This window comes from Prinia subflava, chromosome 3, assembly GCF_021018805.1.
Source record: "Prinia subflava isolate CZ2003 ecotype Zambia chromosome 3, Cam_Psub_1.2, whole genome shotgun sequence".
NCBI classification, from domain to species: Eukaryota; Metazoa; Chordata; class Aves; order Passeriformes; family Cisticolidae; genus Prinia; species Prinia subflava.
The window spans coordinates 20494760-20512696 of NC_086249.1; the positions used below are offsets into that span (position 1 = coordinate 20494760).

The 17937-nt window shown below is 40.1% G+C and overlaps 1 protein-coding gene across 3 annotated transcripts in view; it reads left to right on the forward strand.

Moving 5' to 3' along the window:
* The window catches only part of RIMKLB (ribosomal modification protein rimK like family member B), a 41055-nt gene extending 26641 nt beyond the window's left edge, over positions 1-14414 (forward strand). For all 3 annotated transcript variants that reach the window (XM_063394312.1, XM_063394310.1, XM_063394311.1), the window contains exons 4-7: positions 5958-6188; positions 8110-8196; positions 11096-11299; positions 12722-14414. In XM_063394312.1, coding sequence (XP_063250382.1) covers positions 5958-6188; positions 8110-8196; positions 11096-11299; positions 12722-13185 — 986 coding nt within the window. In that variant the 3' untranslated portion in view covers positions 13186-14414. The remainder of the gene's footprint in view (positions 1-5957; positions 6189-8109; positions 8197-11095; positions 11300-12721) is intronic.
* The last annotated feature ends 3523 nt before the right edge of the window (positions 14415-17937 follow it).

Genomic DNA, 17937 nt, shown 5'->3' on the forward strand with positions numbered 1-17937 from the left:
ATGTTTATCACTCAATTTCTGGGAATTTTATGTTGTTTATAGTTGGGTTGTAAGATAGATACATAAAGTTAAATCAATATAGCAGCAAGCTTTTAATATATAGAGTAGTATTTCATTAATGTTGATTCTACTTCTGTTAATTATTCCTAAATTCTGACACAGTCTTGGCAGAATGTATGTTTGAAGTATGCTGAGTTTTGAAAATCTGAGAGATTTAGTTGTGGTTAAATCTAGTGAGGGAATGTATAATTTGTTATTGCAGTAGTCAGCTATTAAAGTTTGGGATATCTCCCTTCTGAGCTTTAAGCTAGCTCTAACATGGCAATTAGGGTGAAACACATTTAATTCCCTGCAAGTAAACTGTAAGTAATTATTAAACACTTTATAATGATTTAATGCAAATATTATGCAGTGTCTTGTGGGTGACAGATACTGGGAGGACAAATGAATCAGAATAGGAATGCACTGATTTGAGAGCAGGAGTGAGTCCAGGCTTGTAGAAAAATTCAGTGATGTCTCTGAGAACAACTGGTGAATTGTGAAGAGCAAGTAGCAGGATGTAATATCATCAAAATACGAGGAGGGGTTTGTGTGATAGAAAGCTTGCCTGTTTCTCCCAGCTGACTGAGTTGAATTCATTATAGCCTGCTTGCTGAGTGACTGTTCATTTGGGAAACGTTAGCAACTCCATGGATGGGTGGATGAATAAATTTGTATAACAAAGTTCTGAGAGCTGGAGACTTTCAGGGTAACATCCAGATCTCTGAGGAAAGATCTGGGTAATTTATCTGGAAGTTCCCAGACCCTGCTAGCTCCTGTTGGGAATGTGGTAGGAGCTGGTGTATGTTTTGTGCTAGTGAAATTTGATTCAGATTTTATTTTTTGTAATGCTGCATGCATGATGACCAACCATTATTTCACTTATGTGCTGGTATGCCTATTAGAAGAAGTATTCCACATACTGGATCTGTCTGAACACTGAAACACTTTTTTTTCTGCTTCCTCTTACTTAGGTATTTCAGAGAGCTGGTGTTTATTGAGGGTTTTGCTAAAGACAGAAGTAGTTACTGAAGTTAAAATGGCAGCCGGTGGCAGCTGAGGCCACACGGTGAGGATTCTTTACATAGTTACCCATGTTGTACATGGAATAATTAACTTTGTTGTCATGTTTGGGCACTTCTCATAGTCACACAATTCTCAGACAAATTCTGTGAAATGTATACATTTGGAAGAAGGCAATTACTAGAATGTTTTATGTTGCTGAGTTCATGGCAGCATTGCATTGGGAGCTTTGGCAAACCCACCTTTTGTGCATCATTCCTGCTCTTTTGATCTGTTTGGTCAGAAATGGATTTGATAGGTCATGAGCTTCCATGGGTAGCATGGCAGTGTACCAGCTGTCTCCAGACACAGTGAAAAGCCTGGTCTTTTATAAATTTATTTAATATTACTAAGGTTTAATCTTTTGTTGAAAGTGCCTGATGTTTGCTAAATCAAGATCTATAAAGTATCTGATTTTTTTTTTATGTTCTTGCAATCTTTGACTTTTTAGTCTTAACTTCTGAATCTACATTCTTTCTGTGAAAACATTTGCATTGTTTCAGCTCAAAGTACAGTTGTTTGTAACATGCAAACTGGACACGAGATACTGCTTTGCAGTAGTTATTAAGCTGCTGGTGAATGATTCTTGTAGAGATGGGAAGGAGTTTGTACAGGCTGCAAGTGGAATATAATGAGTTTCAAAAATGTAAGCAAGTTAAAATACTACTTGGATGTGAATTAAAATGTCCAGAAGCCACATACAGTTGCTTGAAATCTTGATTCTTTTCAGCCATCCATAATGCCATCATTATGGTTTTTTTTCTGAAGTATGTTTGTCCACCCTAAAACTGTACTAAATCAGGTTTCTGAGAGACAGCTGTCATCCTGAGTATTTCTATGTGAATAGGCTCTGCCATGCTGGAGATTAGTGTCTCAGGAACTTTATAAGGGTGGAGATACATATTTCTGTCTCACAGATATATAACAGCACTAGTCACCTCTGCCTCATTCTTCTGCATCCAGTACTGTTTAATGCTCTGTTTTCTGTGGTTTTCACAGGTTCATTTGATAGCTTCTACTTTTTGGGTCAAAATAATCTGTTTTAGCAGAGACCAGCTGCTTTGCCTTTTAAGCTTGCCTGCTGTTCTTTGGGAGTGAAAAGCAGGAGGACTGGTTGGGCCAGCTGATGAATAGTCTTGTATTTACCCACTCAGTTCTATCATGTGCTACTTTGAGCTGTTTTTGAAAGAAACTTGAGACTATGAGTTTGAGGGGTATGGTGTGGCTGCTCAAGTTTATTCTCAGGTGACTGCAGTTCACATTGCAAAAACTCTTTTTGTACTTAGTCTGAATACTGTGATGATTGGTGTATAATGTTATAGATGTACCATGTTCCATTTTAGAGAATTTTGTCTTGCAGTAGAAGAACAAAGCTGCAACTGAGTGAAAGAGTAGGTCTTGTTCAAGAGCAAGGTTTACATCTGTTTTTACTGTGTGATATTCAAACTCAGGAGTCTTTACCTAAACCAAAGAATACCCAAATATTTTATGATAACCTAAAAAATTGTTCCTCAGGCACTGGTAACATTGTTGTTACATGATGAGAAAGTTCATAGTATTGGATAAGCTTGAAATCTCCCTTTCCTTGCTTATAGTGTTGGTACTTCAAAGGACCGTGTAGCTGTCTCTTTGCTGTGTCTGCAATGTCATGGGCATCCACTAAAAAGTCAACAAATGGATCAACTTGTTATTTGTCAAGGTATTTCTGTATGATCTGTCTGCCTTCTGTGTGTTTGTGAGGTCAGTTCCTTGTCCACAGGCAACAGTGAGTGTAACCTGCTATTACCGTTTTGGGATCAGGATGGCTCTGTAAGTGCAAAGAAAAGAGGGTTCATCTCAGCTGTGTGCGGTTTTGCGTGCCACACTGTGAAAAAGGTCACTTGATTTGTTCAGCCTGGACAGGAGGAGGCTGAGGGAAGACTTTGAGTGGTCTGTAGCTTCCTCATGAGGGGAAGCAGAGGTGCAGGAGCTGATCTCTTCTCTCTGGTGACCAGTGACAGTACTCAAGGGAATGGCCTAAAGTTGAGTCAGGAGGTGCTTAGGCTGGATATCAGGAAAAGATTCTTCAACCAGAGGGTGGTTGGGCCCTGGAAGATGCTCCCCAGGGAAGTAGTCACAGCACCAAGCCTGACAGAGTTCAGGAAGGGTTTGGACAATGCTCTTGGGTACATGGTGTGGTTACTGGGACTGTTCTGTGCAGTGCTAGGAGTTGGACATCATGAGCCTTGTAGGTCCCTTTCAACTTAGCAGTCTCTGATAAAAAAAAAAAAAAAAAAGATTACCTCTTAACCACTAAGTAACATCTCTGTAGTCTTCTTTTGCCTTATTCCTCTTTGCATTCTTGAATCGGTTCTTTGGAAAAAAATTACCTGTACGCATTAATATCTTCTGTGTTACTGCTTTCAGTGCATCATAGTGAATACATATTTTATTGGCCTACTTGGGAATAATGACCATTAACCTGATGGTTAACTGATGGGTCTCAGATGGAATGCTGAATGCATGCTTGTTTCAAAATGGCAGAATCTGCCTCTCTTTTTTACTGTAATAAAGCTGCTTCCGTTTGCAGCACTGTGTTGCTGGGAAACTGCAGCTAATTTTTATGGTGCATGTCAGTAGTAGTGATTCAAATTATACATTTCATTGAGTAGATCTTATTTTTGTTTGTAAACCGCCTTCTGTAAGGGGAGAGAAATTTTGTTCTGGGGAGAGCAGTATCCAGACCAGAGAATATGACTGGATCTGAAAGAAAAGCTCAGACTGTTTTGTTGATAACATCATTGTACTTTCAAAGTCTCTTCAGGGGGGATGGTGGCCTGGCTAAATGTACACCAGTCTGTTAGTCAAGTCTAACACAGGTATTCAGGAGAATTCCAGGTGAGACAAACACATCTCCTCAAACTGCTGTTTTTCTTTTTCAGACTCCATGGTGCAAAACTTCAGCGTTTGGCGTGACGCGTTTGGCGTGACTTTAAAGCAAAACAGCAAAATAGACTGAGAGATTATGAATTGGAAAAGTGTCGTTTTGGTTCACAACACAGATAACGGTGGCAATTTTGGGGCTGTGTAGAAAATGCAGTCCTTTTTAAAATGATTGTTGCACAGCTTGCATGTGGATCAGGACATGCATGTAATTACATTGGCAAAAAGTGGGTGTAATTGGGCATGCTCCTAAATGGAAAAATACGTGTGTAAGGCGGAATCTGAATCTGACTAATGAGTAAAAAAGTGTTTTGCTTGCTGAATCTGTACTCCTTTTCTGGTTAAAGGAGGTGGTAGTCCATTTTGTGATGTTCACAGTTTGCTTAGGTTTGTAGCAATGTCTTGTTTTTAATCTTGCTTGAGATGCCTCTCTAAAATGGGGGGTGTGTGTGTCTGAAGCCTGCTTGCTTAAACACGCGAGTCATGTCAGCTGCAATGCGGCAGTGCTTGGTGCTAATGAGGTGAGCAGCCAGAGCACCCGTCTGCTTATGTTTGCTCATCTCTCTGCAATTATGGCTGTGGGGATTGGAAAAAGGGATTTGCATTGGATGTGGTTCTGTTTTGGCCTTTCCAGAGTGTGGTTCTGTGTTCTCCTGAGGACTGGGCAGCACATTTCAACTTCCATTTTGGGAGTTACGTGGTTGCTTCATTATATTTAATGCAAGCTCTAACATACATCCTGGCTGAGAAAAGAAAAAAAAAGAAAAAAGGGAAGTACTGAGAGGGGAAAACCCCCCCTTTCTTCTCTCCTCCCTCCCTCCCAATTCCCCCCAATTAATTCTAATGCACCTTGAAATGAAATATATAGCCTGGCAATCAGTGCGTTCATGTAGCATAGATACAAGTCTGTATTTGTAGTATAGCATCATTGGAATACAGTAATCAGGTAATAAAATTTGGTTAAATCTCACTAGTTACAGGTGGCCTTTGATAGGCACAAGATGCAGATGCATTGTGATTTCTCAGCTCACTTTTTTGTTTGTTTGTTTCGGGTTTTTTAACCTTCAAGGTGCTGACAGCAGTGTGAGCTGAGTATTTTTTGCTGAAGTCACAAAGTTTTGTTTTGAACATAAGACAAATAAAGTGAATATTAAACCTTGTTTGTCTTTTCCTGTCTTCAGATGCCAGACTGTCTCCACTGAGCTTGATGCCTTCCTGTCCAATCCTGTTTTATTCCTATTCCTGCAGCTTGTCTGTCAGTGTTTCTTTTTCAGAAAATTAGCCTGTAAAACTATAGGTCATGATCAAGTAATATATTGATGGCAAAGCTGGCTTTCCTTCTAGTTCCTGCCTTTGTCACATGGTGCTTCCCTGTTAACTGATAAAGTTATTTCTGAGTACTTAATATAAATCAGATTGTTGAAATTACGTGTTAAAAATGCTGCAGGTTTTTTGTGGTTTTTTTAAGGCTTGTATCTAGTCTGTGTTACTTTGGCAGTATTTTGTGTAATGTGGTACCACAAACAGGAGATCAATACAGCAGGGCCTGGGAAAAGTGTGAACTGCATCCTGTAGTCAAGAACCAGCGATGGAAGGCAGGAAACTCCTGCGCTGTTGGTACAGCTAATGTGAGTGTAGTGTGCAGTTACACCCATAGTGTCAACCTATAAACAAGTGTCGTTTGTCCTGGGAAGGAGCCCAAGACTGTGTGCCCTAATTAAGTCTGGTTTTTGCTTGGTCCTAGTTTTAAGTGAGTTGAGAGTGACATGAATGAAACAGCACAGCTGACAAGATGCGTGCTAGGAGAGTTGTCCTGTTTCAACAGTCACTGTTGAAGTCTGGTATCTCTGTGAACACAGATAATGCAAAATTTCTGTGCCTGTTTACCTTCTCCTTGTGACTTAAGATGGGGATCGTCTCTCTTCCTTCTTTAGGTCTTCGGGTGAAAGGGGAGCTCATCACTGCTTACCCACAGGTGGTGGTTGTGCGTGTGCCAACACCTTGGGTCCAGAGTGACAGCGACATCACAGTCCTTCGCCACCTAGAGAAGATGGGCTGTCGGTTGATGAATCGTCCTCAAGCCATCCTCAACTGTGTCAACAAGTTCTGGACGTTTCAAGAACTTGCTGGCCATGGTGTGCCTCTTCCAGACACTTTTTCTTATGGTAAGGCTGTTGGTTCAAAAGGGTAGCATAGTTGCCTAGACAATTTACACTTTTGCAGTGCAAAAGATGTAAGTGTTGGAAATCCACAGAAATTTAGGTAGCATGAAGCCAGGTCCACACCTAAGCGTTGTGTAACCAAAAATGAAGTCAAAGTCGCAACACCCAGATTCTGGTTTTGTCTTTGTTGATTTTGATGCTTTGAAAAGAGTACTTGAACTGTATCTCAGCTTTCCAAGCAACTGACTTTGGCTGTTAGCGCTATAATACTTTCTGTTCTTTTCCAATTGTCCAAAACAACAGACAGGAGTTTGGGGTACTAAATGTCGTAAGTAAAAGTACTGCAGAAAAGTAGACTTTGGTACAACCTGAAAGTAGATTAAACTCCTATATAAATAAAAGTGTCTTCAAATGTTTTTGTGGAAGGACAAAAGTAGCAAAGAGTACAAGCCCTTGTGTTCACCTTTTAACAATAGTTTGAGCTTTGTTTCCCACCAAAACAGTTATTGTTTATTACTGCCTCTGGAATCTCTGGTATCTCTGGTTCTGACAGAGTGCTAGATTAGAGGAACCATTTGTTTGAGCTACCCTGATGCTACTTCTGCTTTTAATTACAATCTATTAAAGAACTGCAGATGCCTCTCAACCTTCTGTTCCTTCTGGGAATACCAGTGCTTTCCTCCCCTTTGTGTGATTGCATCAATAGGCTTTTGTAATGGGAACTTGACAAAATGAGAAAAAAATTGACAAAGCTATGGCTTTCTATCAATTACTGTGAATTACTGTTTCCATCAATTACTGTGAAAACACATTTGAGAAGAAACTTACCCTTTCTTGATACATGTAGTTGCTCTAACTTGTTGAGAAAGGAATGAGTTTTTCAATTTTTTGGGGGAAAGGGAGACCATGAATGATGCTTAGTAATTGCAGAACATACCTGTTTGATCATAACATCCTCCCACTTCTGTTAGTGCCTGCCTCTGGAATTTGACAGAAACATGACTTTCTTTTCGTTTTTCCTTTTTTCTTTTTGTTTTTTTTTTTTTTTTTTAAACCACAAGTATCCAGTTATCAGTGAGAGCTGATTTTGCCAACTAAAGCAGAGTGTGCTGAATGACATGTTATTCCATGTCACGCATTGAACTCCATGGCAGGGTCGTGATGGCTGCTGCTGGCTTTGTCACTTTGTGTCTTGGCTTGACTTCTGCACTTACTGCACAGTGTGTTAGAGGAGGCTCATCCCTTTGTCTGCTGACTTTCCTCTTCTATATTTCTTGTGCTGTGGTCAGCCTTCTTTGAATTGAACTCAAGTAACCTTGAAGTATCAACCATAGTTGTGGGAATGGCCATTAAAAGCTACGCTCTAAGGTCCTCACAGGTGCAGTGAGATTAAAAGGTAGAAGTACTACTTCAGGATATAGGGCAAATGAGATACAGGAGACTTAAGCCTTCAGAAGGGGGGAAGTAGACTGACAAGGTCTGAGTTGTTGCTGCTCTGTGGATTATGCCTTGTCATTGTGTTCTGTTTCTTTCCTGGTTAGTAGTTTGGATGAAACTGTTATTAGTGTTATGTGTCTGCTATTTCCCTGTTAGACATTTGAAAAGATGGGAGTTGATAAAGTAAAAGGGATAAACTGCAACAAGGTAGAATTGGGGCATTCGGATTTGGAAGATTAGATTGAGCCTTTTGGGACAGTGATCAAGAGTCTTCTGTCTTCAATTCCAAATGAAGTAGGTCTTAGTATCCCACACATCACAAACACCTTCAAAGTCTGATCATGCTCCGTGACCAAGGTCCTCCGAACTGATAATTTTTTCTGCATTATCTAAGCTGTAAGGGTGGGAGGAATGTATGGCGATTACATCCCCAATTTGGCCACAGCAGACTGGTGGCACATAATGTTGTTGGTTTTCTTTTTGCCAGGTGGTCATGAGAATTTTTCCAAAATGATTGATGAGGCGGAAGTGCTGGAGTTCCCTATGGTGGTGAAGAACACGCGGGGTCATCGAGGTGGGTGTGAGGTCAGGGGCGAGGGCAAGGAGTATCCTGAGCAGCACTCCAAGATTTTGTCTCATCAAGGAATGATAGTTAAGAAGATCTGTTAGGTGTTGGACTTCCTTCCAATGCATCTAAATTCTACCAACCTTGAATGCTGAATGTTGAATAGACTGCAGCACAGTTTTAGTAGAACCCAGTCTTGCAAAGGCAAGGGGGAAAACATTCAAAATTGTGGTGCATTGGTGACTGCTATGAGGAAAGCTTTGAACTGGAATAATGGGAGGTCTGGCCTTCGTGAAGTCTAAAGAAGCCTACATGGGTTTTAGGGATGTTTTTAAATAGGCCTAAGAAATGAAATCTCAGTTCATTCAGTGACTTTTTTCCTACTCAGCTTTGTCTATAGCTAGGATTCTGATATAAATAAAATCTTACATATTGTTTGTAATACTGGATCTCTGTTTTTCAGAAAAATACTTCTGGCAGTGTCGGTGGTATTACCGCAGTTTCAGATTGAATTGTTCTGTTATTAGTCTTTTGTTTTAAGTGTTGAATATAAAACAAACATCAACTTGATTTAGTGTTGTATAGTGGTTACTGAAGGAAACCATATTTAAATCAATTTCAGAGGTTATTTGCTCAGGAAGTTGCTCTGGTTTTAATATACTTTAAAACAAATTTAATAAATACTAGATGTATAAAGAGACTAAAAACGAAGTTAAAGCACAAAACCAGGAGTTACTTCAAAGAAAATCACAGCTAGAAGACACCGCTTCTTCTTTCTTTCTGTCCATCAGTTTGGTCTCTGCTGCTCTGATGCTTTTCTTCTGCTGTCATGAGTGCTTCTGTAGCCATGTAGTAAATGGATTCAGGAACTGCTGCTGAGTGGATCTAGATGGGTTATTTTTACTCAGATTAATTCCTTACGTGACCCAGTCCTTACTCGCACAAATGCCCGTTGATGTAATGGAAGGGAGCAAAACGCTGGGGCTGAGGAAGATCAGACCTGCAGCTGTTGGCAGGAATTCCTGTTAGTGTGGTTTTAAAGTGTGGGTGGAGCTCTAGAGCCAGGGTGGAGTCTGACATTGCCGCAAGGTGAATTTGACAGCTTTGGAATATCTGAGATAGTGGATTCAACTTAGCCCTGCCTCTTGTGAAGATCTACTAAATAGTTTTAATTTCAACTATTGATTTTCTTCTTCCTTTGTTAGCCAGGATTCCTGTAAATCTCTTTACAAGTTTTGGTTTAGAGCACTTTAAATTCCAGGCATTTAAATGCAAATTTATGCAAAGTACATATATTTTCACATTTAGGGAGTTGGGGAAACTTTTTCAAATCATTTGAAGAGCAGTCATTTGCACATCATATTTAAAATAAATAGGCAAACATGGTCATGGGTACTGGCTGATGAACAAAAGTCATACTCTTCTAGGCCAGTTTTCTGCACAATTTGCTGCTGCAGCAAATGGGCCAGTCCTGGTTTTGCCAAGATGTCATGATCCTGCATAATTCGCAAGAACTAAGTAGTTCTTCTCCAAGGCATCATTCTTCCTATTCCATTTCAGGAATCCTACTGGATTATTAATTGTCTGTAGAAGAGACAAAGTTTGGAGTGGGAGAAAGGACATAGAGGTTTTTTACTTGTGAATCTTAAGCTTACATTCTCATGTCTCTATAATGAGAAATTCATGTTCCTCAAGTGGTGTTCTGTGTTATGGAGACCTTAAATCCTGTCTAAACAGAGGCTGCTCTAGTTGGGCATAGGAGCACTTAGTGGAATTCTTTACACATTATTTATCCTAGTTCTGCTACTGCTGCATTTCTGTTCTCTTACTTAAGGAGGGCAGTTTATCAATTTATGTTTGTACTCTGTTAACACTGCAACAGAATTGAATGACAGTTCTTCGACAAATGAAAGTGTGCAGCCTTATTGCAAAATGTAAATCTAATATGACATAGAGCCCTTAAGAAAGGGGAAAAGAAGTTGGGAAATGTAAATAAAGATGGAAAGGGATGCAGTCTTGTGAGACTGGAAATTGGATAGAAAGTAGAGTCTGTTTTAGGGATGAGTTTAACCAGTATGAATACAACTGGAAAAGAACAAAAACGTCTTTAGTGTGCTCTAAAAATGAAAGGGAATGAATTTACTTATTTTAGGTTAAGAAATTCAAGTCCTAGAGATGTTTGCTTGCAGAAAAGCTAGTGATTTGTCAGGAGGGTTTCTTTTCAGTTGTAGGATAATCCATTCATTTTATGTCATGTGGAATCTTCTGCTAAATTATCTTGGACACTGTGGAGTGGAACATTTTCCTCTGAATGTAGTTGTTCCACTGCAAACCTCATTCTAGAGTTGTGAGCCCTTTTAAGTATTGGGAAGAGCAGCTCTCAGGAACTTTCTAACAGAGAAGTGGGTGGTTCTGCAGTGGCACACTAGAGACTTCAGAGTTCTTAGATGCCCTGTGTTTAAGAGTTTCATGTTGTTGGTTCCTGTATGTCAAAGATGTAGGCTGTAGGTCCTGTCCTCTTGGATAAACAGTTGTTATTAATTACATGTTGGCTGCACTTTAAGTATTTCTTCCTTTTTTTTCTCTCACTAAGGACTTCTACCAAAAAAAGTTGAAACTGCAAGATCGCCTCCTTTATCTAAAGTGTTTTCCTTTTTCCTTGCTTCTTTCTTTCTCTTTTTTTTAATTCATGTCTCCTCAGCTCTGTCAGTACCTGAACACTTAAAAGCACTGAATCAGTGGAACACTGTTGTCCATGAAAGAATTTGTAAATGGCTATAAGTTACAGGTGGGGCCTCTGAGAATGGGCAGTGTGCTGGTCAGAGGTTTTACTTTCATGTGCTGAATCATTGATGCAGCTCAGATGGGTAGCTGCTTTCAACATCCCGATGTTCTTTCCTCCATACAGGTAAAGCTGTGTTCCTGGCACGAGACAAGCACCATTTGGCAGACCTAAGCCATTTGATCCGTCACGATGCCCCTTACTTGTTTCAAAAATATGTTAAGGAGTCCCATGGCAAGGATGTGCGCGTCATCGTAGTGGGAGGCCGTGTGGTGGGCACCATGCTCCGCTGCTCGACAGATGGGAGGATGCAGAGTAACTGCTCACTTGGTAGGAAAAACATTGCTCATAGTTTTGATCAGAATATTTCAACCCAGTTGAAAAATCACAAAGCTGACTGAAATAAGCTGCAGGTGTTATTTTGTGCTAATTGTGCTTACTGCTGGGGGTTTAAAGGGGAAACATGAGAATAAGGATTAAGTAAGAAGCACATTGAGCAAACACAGAAGGAGAGATGATCTTTGCTCAAAGTGTTTGATAGATGGGATGGTGACAAGGCAAGGGAGAGTTCTAGAACACGAATGGAGCAACTGATGCTCCAGTTTGATGCTAATGCCATGTTATCGTTTGTTTCGTCCTACTGAGAGGAACAGAGTATGAAGGGAGACAGAAAGCAACACTTAATGGAGGCGGAAGAGTCAGTCGGTTGGCAAGAGAGTGAAAGCAAATGTTAAGTGAGGAAACTGTTGAAGGCAATTAACAATTGGATTGCACTGTGAATCTTCTATACTGCCTTAAGTCTGTCAGGTTCCTCCCTGCTACCTCTTCCTCCAAAGACTGTATCTGGGAGAAAGAGGAGGTTACTGGATTGATTGTAGCATACTCAGAACTGAGATTCTGCATAGCTGTGGGGGTTTCTGAGGGTAGAAGGAGCAAAGATGCTTGAGGGTGCCTGGCTGAAACTACTGAACCCAAACATGGATGGGATAAAATATGTTCATGAGTAGTGCAGTTATGGATAGTCAAAATGCCAAAGAGATTTTAGTTACTACTTCATGTAGAGGAAATAGAGCCGGAAAGATTTTTCTGCTAAATTTTTTTTTTTGTTTGGTTTGGTTTGGTTTCTTATTGTTTGGGTTCTTTTTATATCAAAGTATTGTGATAGATGATGCTTGAGCCAGTTAATACTTAGGTGATGGATTGTGAACCTGACCAGCTGAGGTTCAGACACAACTGTTCCCTAATTCCTGCTTTAGAGACAGTAATCTGTGATACCAAGTTGAGAGGGATGTGAGCAGATGATAATGTCTTAATCCTTATTCCCCTTAATTATATCTACAGTTAGAGTTGTAGTCTTACCAGGAGCTCTAGGTTTAACTTTGCTGAAATATTTCTTGTGATCACTTATAAACATGTAACAAAAACCTCTACCTTAGAAGGAACAAGGGTGGTTTGTTAGTTCATTTTTTTAATATCCTGAGATCATAAGAGTGCGTATTTTTTCTTGACTACAAAGTCATTGCTTAACTGTTTTTAAACAAGTCATAATCTTGACCTGCCAAAGACAGGTCAGAATCTTTTGAAATCCTAGTGCGGCGTCACGTTCATTAGTAGTCACCATGGAAAGGAGGTCACTTTCTATGTCATCAGCAGTGTGTTTGCAGGCTCACTTTGGAGCTTCCCAACCGAAAAGCACCCAACCGGTCACCTGTGGCCTGAGTGCAGACAGCAAGTTCTTTTCACTTTTTCCAGGTGGTGTAGGAATGATGTGCTCGCTGAGTGAACAAGGCAAGCAGTTGGCAGTCCAAGTGTCAAACATCCTGGGGATGGATGTGTGCGGCATTGACCTGCTGATGAAGGACGACGGCTCATTCTACGTCTGCGAGGCCAATGCAAATGTAGGTTTCATTGCCTTTGACAAGGCCTGTAATTTAGATGTAGCTGGTATCATAGCGGACTATGCCGCTTCCCTGCTGGCCCCCGGCCGCTTGACGCGGCGCATGTCCTTGCTCTCCGTGGTGTCCACGGCCAGCGAGACTAGCGAGCCAGAGCTGGGCCCTCCAGCTGGGGCCGCTGTCGACAACATGAGTGCTAGCTCCAGCTCTGTCGACAGCGACCCTGAGACCACGGAGAGAGAGTTGCTCACCAAGCTCCCGGGGGCTCTCTTCAACATGAACCAGCTATTAGCCAATGAGATCAAGCTCCTTGTGGAGTGATGCCATGTGTAAATAGGTGACCAACAGAACTCTCTCTTGTAAATTTTTTTTTTAAACCAACTTGCAATGCTGTTTATCAGAGACGCTCAGAGGAATGAGGAAAGGGGGGTGGGTGTGTCAGTGAAGAAAACAAAAGTAAAAGGCACACGTGCTGTGATTGCTGTCCCTGCTCATTTGCGGAACATTAAATTGTCTTCATCAGTTTTACAGTGGAGATGCTCAGTTCGTAACCAAGCGGCAGTTTTATTTGGATGCTGCTTTGGTCCCCAGATATATTGCAGTTCATGTGTCTTCACAGGCAAGCATTGAAGCGTGATTCACACTTGAAGATTTTCAGAAAGTTGTCTGGCAGCTCTCTAGAAACTTCTGTGAATTACTGCACCAGTTAAGTCTCTTCTACCTCTGTAAGGCTTGATCCTGTAAATTGCTGAGTGCCTCAAATTCTTTATGTGAGTTGAAGGTGTTAAATACCAAGTATTTCAAAATTCCTGGGCACATACTGTTCCTGCTCTTGTAGACGGGAGCTGTAAGTTCAGGATCCTTTTAAAGTCATCACTTTCTGACCTTGCAGGATACAGCCTTTCAAATGATGAGGCTGAGTGAAGTGTCAGTTGACTTAATGTGAACTTTCTGTAAAAATCTGTAAATTGTACCATCTTGGTATTAAGTGGCAGCTTTATAAATTTCTTTATAAAGTTTTTAAAGGAGGATACTTCTGTTTTTCTCATTTCAAATCCTGATTTTGGAAGGTATATAGGGGAATTGGTCATACTATCTTTGTGGGCAGAAGTGGCACGTTTTTAACTATTTTTGCATGGTTGGAGGAGATAAACAGCACTGTAATGTTTGGTATACAAAATGATGTTTAATCTAATGTGAAAAAGAATTACACTAGTTTAAAGCAAACGTGCATCGACTTGTATTTGTTAGTGTTTTAGTCTTTCTGAGAGAGATCTGCAATGTTAATGTTCCTTTTTCTTTAATACATGCTAGTCGAACACTCCCTTCTCTATGCCTGCATCTTTAACAGTGGCCAAAGTGAAAACACCGCAGACTGTTTAAGAAAACACTGAGTTATAACCTGTACATTGGTGAGGGGGTTGTTTGTTTTTACTTTTTGCCTTTTTTTTGGAGGGAGGAATGTGGTAAGGTGTGGAGGAGGGAAGAGCTGGTTAAAAGTGATTAGTCATCCAGAGGAACTTTAGAATAAAGCAACAGTTCATACAATACTTACCAGGCTTAGTTTTTCCCCACTGAACATAAAAAACTGATGTTGGCATAAATCCAAAGAGTATAACTGGGGAGAAATATTCAGTTCTTAGCTTTGGAAAACGTGTGGCAGATTTGAAAAAGGAAAAGGAAAAAAAAAAAGGACAACTCAGCCAGAGTTTAAAAAAAGAAGAAAAAAACCCACCGAGGTCCACAAACAATTAAGGGATTGATCCTGGACCCTTACTATGTGTGTGGTGTGAGTGCACACACTTGTGTGTGTTTGTGTGTGCATAATTGTTTTGCTTTATTTTTTTGAGGGTGTTGGCTGTTTAGCTCCTAATTTTTTTTCCAGACTTCCTGATTTTCCTTAATCCTTCTGGCTGTGCATTTTCTCATTAGCCTTGAGCTGGTTTGGAAAACAGATAACCAAAACAGATATTGAGTCCATTTTTCAGTCCCTGTCTTCCTCCTCTTTTTCCTCCTCCTTCTCCCTTTTCATTCCCTTCTTATTCTTGGGGTTCATAAAGCCCTGGAAGTATATATATATATAAATATATATATAAAGATAAGCCTCTTTTTTAAAAACAAAAAGTAAAACGTTTACAATTGAAAAATCATCTTGTGAAAATAGGTTTGTTTGGAGGGGGGTTGTGTGTGTGCAATGCTGCTGTTTTCTGGATACTTTAATGGAGCATGTCCCATGTACCCTCTGAGGTTCTGCACTGCCCACCTCTGTGGCCCTTCCTCACCTCTCTGCTGCTCTGCTGTTTTACCTTCACTTGGACCTTAAACACAACTCACGGACACTATGCAGAGAGTCTTCAAGAGGCAATAAACAGAACAGTATTAACCTACTTTATGGAGGTTTGATCATGCTTCTTTGTACAGTTTGGTTTTTTTATTTTAAAAGGAATGTAATAAAATGGCTTTTTTTTTTTTGTAGAATTAAATATTATTATTAAAATCAAGTGAAAGGTTGACTGTTGGTGTTAAGCAGGAGGGTGGACCAGCTGGTCCAGCAAAAAAAAAGGGATCTTCAGCAGTAAAGGTATTTTCAAATCCTTTTTACTGAGCCTTCAAGTGCACAGGTTATACCTGCAGAATATAAAGGTCTTCAACTTCCATAAGAGTTACAGAAAGACAGAACATCAGAGTAACCTAATTCTCTAGTCACTGACCTGTAAACTGTCTCTTCCAAGAGTTCTACTTCCCTTGCTTGTTTATCCAAGGGGAATTTGGGGTGGAGGGTGGCTCTTGTTTTGTTTTGTTTTTTTCTTTTTTTTGTCTCTTCCTTTTTACTGGTAGGTGCATGCACTCCCTGAGAGGCTGATAGGATCAATCCTTCCCTTTCTAGCTGTGACATATATTGAGCACATGTGGAATAACAGCAGGGAGTAAACATGTGCTAGTTGGTATTACTGGGGTCTTTGTGTTTCTATCGCAGGAAACGTCTTTTAGAGGAAAGAGCTGTTAACTGAATATTCTGGATTGGTTTTTTTGAGTCCCCATAGTATCTTGTAGCTCACAGGAACCTTACATTTCTAGCACCCTTTCAGAATGTCTAGGTTACACCTCACAGTTGTAAAATTCATGAAGCAAACCTAAGATTTTTTTAAAAAGACCAAGTGAGTTGAGAGATTTGCAGTTTGACATCCTTCCGATAAGTTGCTCCTTTTGTTGGTGCTTCCATTACTAGTTTGGAGATAAGTCAATGCATAGTGGTCACAGAGGGAGACAGGATTTGAAGTATCATGTACATGTGTTTGGACATTGGGTATTGATGCTGTGTGAAAACCTTGCTTGAGGGTTCCTTTGTACAAATGGGCACACTTGTCTCATGTATTTACTCTCTACTTACCCATTGCTCCTGAAACAGTGATATGCAAAGAGTGGCCTGGGGATGCAAGGAACACCAGCAAAGCTAGCTCATGGTAACCAGACAGTGTTTCTCATTGAAGGTGAACTCCACAGATGTCAGCTTTATACACTTTATTTCCTTCAGTTCCATGTGCTGAAAATCAGATGCTAAACTTCTGTACAGTTGCACTAACACTACCTCCATATGTGGGTTTGGAAGCATGCGCTGGAAAAATGGTCAACATAGTGGTGGATTACAGTAGTGCCAATACAACTGATGGTGATACAACCATTTTTGTATATTTTAATGTTTGAAAGAGCCAGTTAGAAAATCTTGTTTGCAAGAATAAGTTTCTTAAACTACATCTGATGAAATTTTATTCTTTGTAACACTGCAGATTTTCTTTTGTTCAACTTACTGTGTTTGTAATTGATGTCTTGCTGTCAATGTATGGATTGTATCTTAATGCTTGTATTTAATGCTTTAATGTGTTTTATAAAATCTTTTCTTGTAATGTTACAACACCTTATCTGTAAAACAGTGTCAATGCTTGATGTTTACATTGACTGTTACATTTTTTGTTCTGAGCTGATGATGGTCTGTCTCGAAGCCTTTTCTCCCACTTCGTGTGCTCTATTTGCCATGTGATACTTACTCAGGAAGTAACCTCTGGAATATCTGGGTATGTCAGATGCAAAGGAGATACTTCTTCAGATGTTATACCGGACTACAAAATCCAACAAGTGAAACCAGTGACGCTTGCTAAATTCCCTCATTGCAAAAATCTGTCGGTTAAATACGTAAGGGACCATAAGGGCTTAGAGAGACTTTGAAGACAGATTGTGCAGTATCTTTCTCATGGCTCACTCTTTTTGAGAAGGTTTATGGGCTTTATGGCTGGTGTGAGACACACGACCCACTCCTGTTCTCTCTATGGAATAGTAGGTGCTCGGACAGGTAACTTCTGTTGCTACTGTTTTTTTTAATTTTTAATTTTTTCACTGTTCTAGGAATTGTTTTAAACTGAACACTGCAGGATTTATAACCAGGTGTTTGCTGCCTTTTCCTTTGTTTTATTTCTTTAAATCTTTCTTAACCTTCGAGGGTGACTTTTGGAGCATTCTGATGGTGGATCTGCTGTTGGAAGTCTCCAAGCCTCTCATGTTTCTAATTTGAGTTAAAAGGCTTTTGTTTTGTTTATTTGTGTAAAACAATGACACAAATTAGCTGCGTGGATTTCGGGTGGGATTTGTTATGACGCTATTCTGGGTGACTTATTTTCCCTTTTTTTACAGAAATGTGTTCTAACAGTTCACACTTTGTTACTGTTCTTTACAAAACTTTTCAGGAGCCAAAAAAGTCAAACAATCCAGAGAAAACCCCTTCTCCCCTTTCCGATGACAAGAGTGAGAACTTATGAAAAATCCTTGCGAATGTTCCTTCCTAAACTTTTCCCCCCAGTAATGCAAGCGGGTAAAATGGTAAACGCAGCAGTTTGGTGACATCCAAACCCGACCTGTTGTCAGGTAAATTGACACTTTTCTGCTCTTACTCTAACCTTCATGAATTTGCTAACTTGTCTGCCTTCCTTTCTTCCCATCAGTTCATTTTGGTGATACTTGTTGAATGATTTCTTTAACCGGATTTAGAGACAAGCCTGCTTTACTTCCTTATTTCCCCTC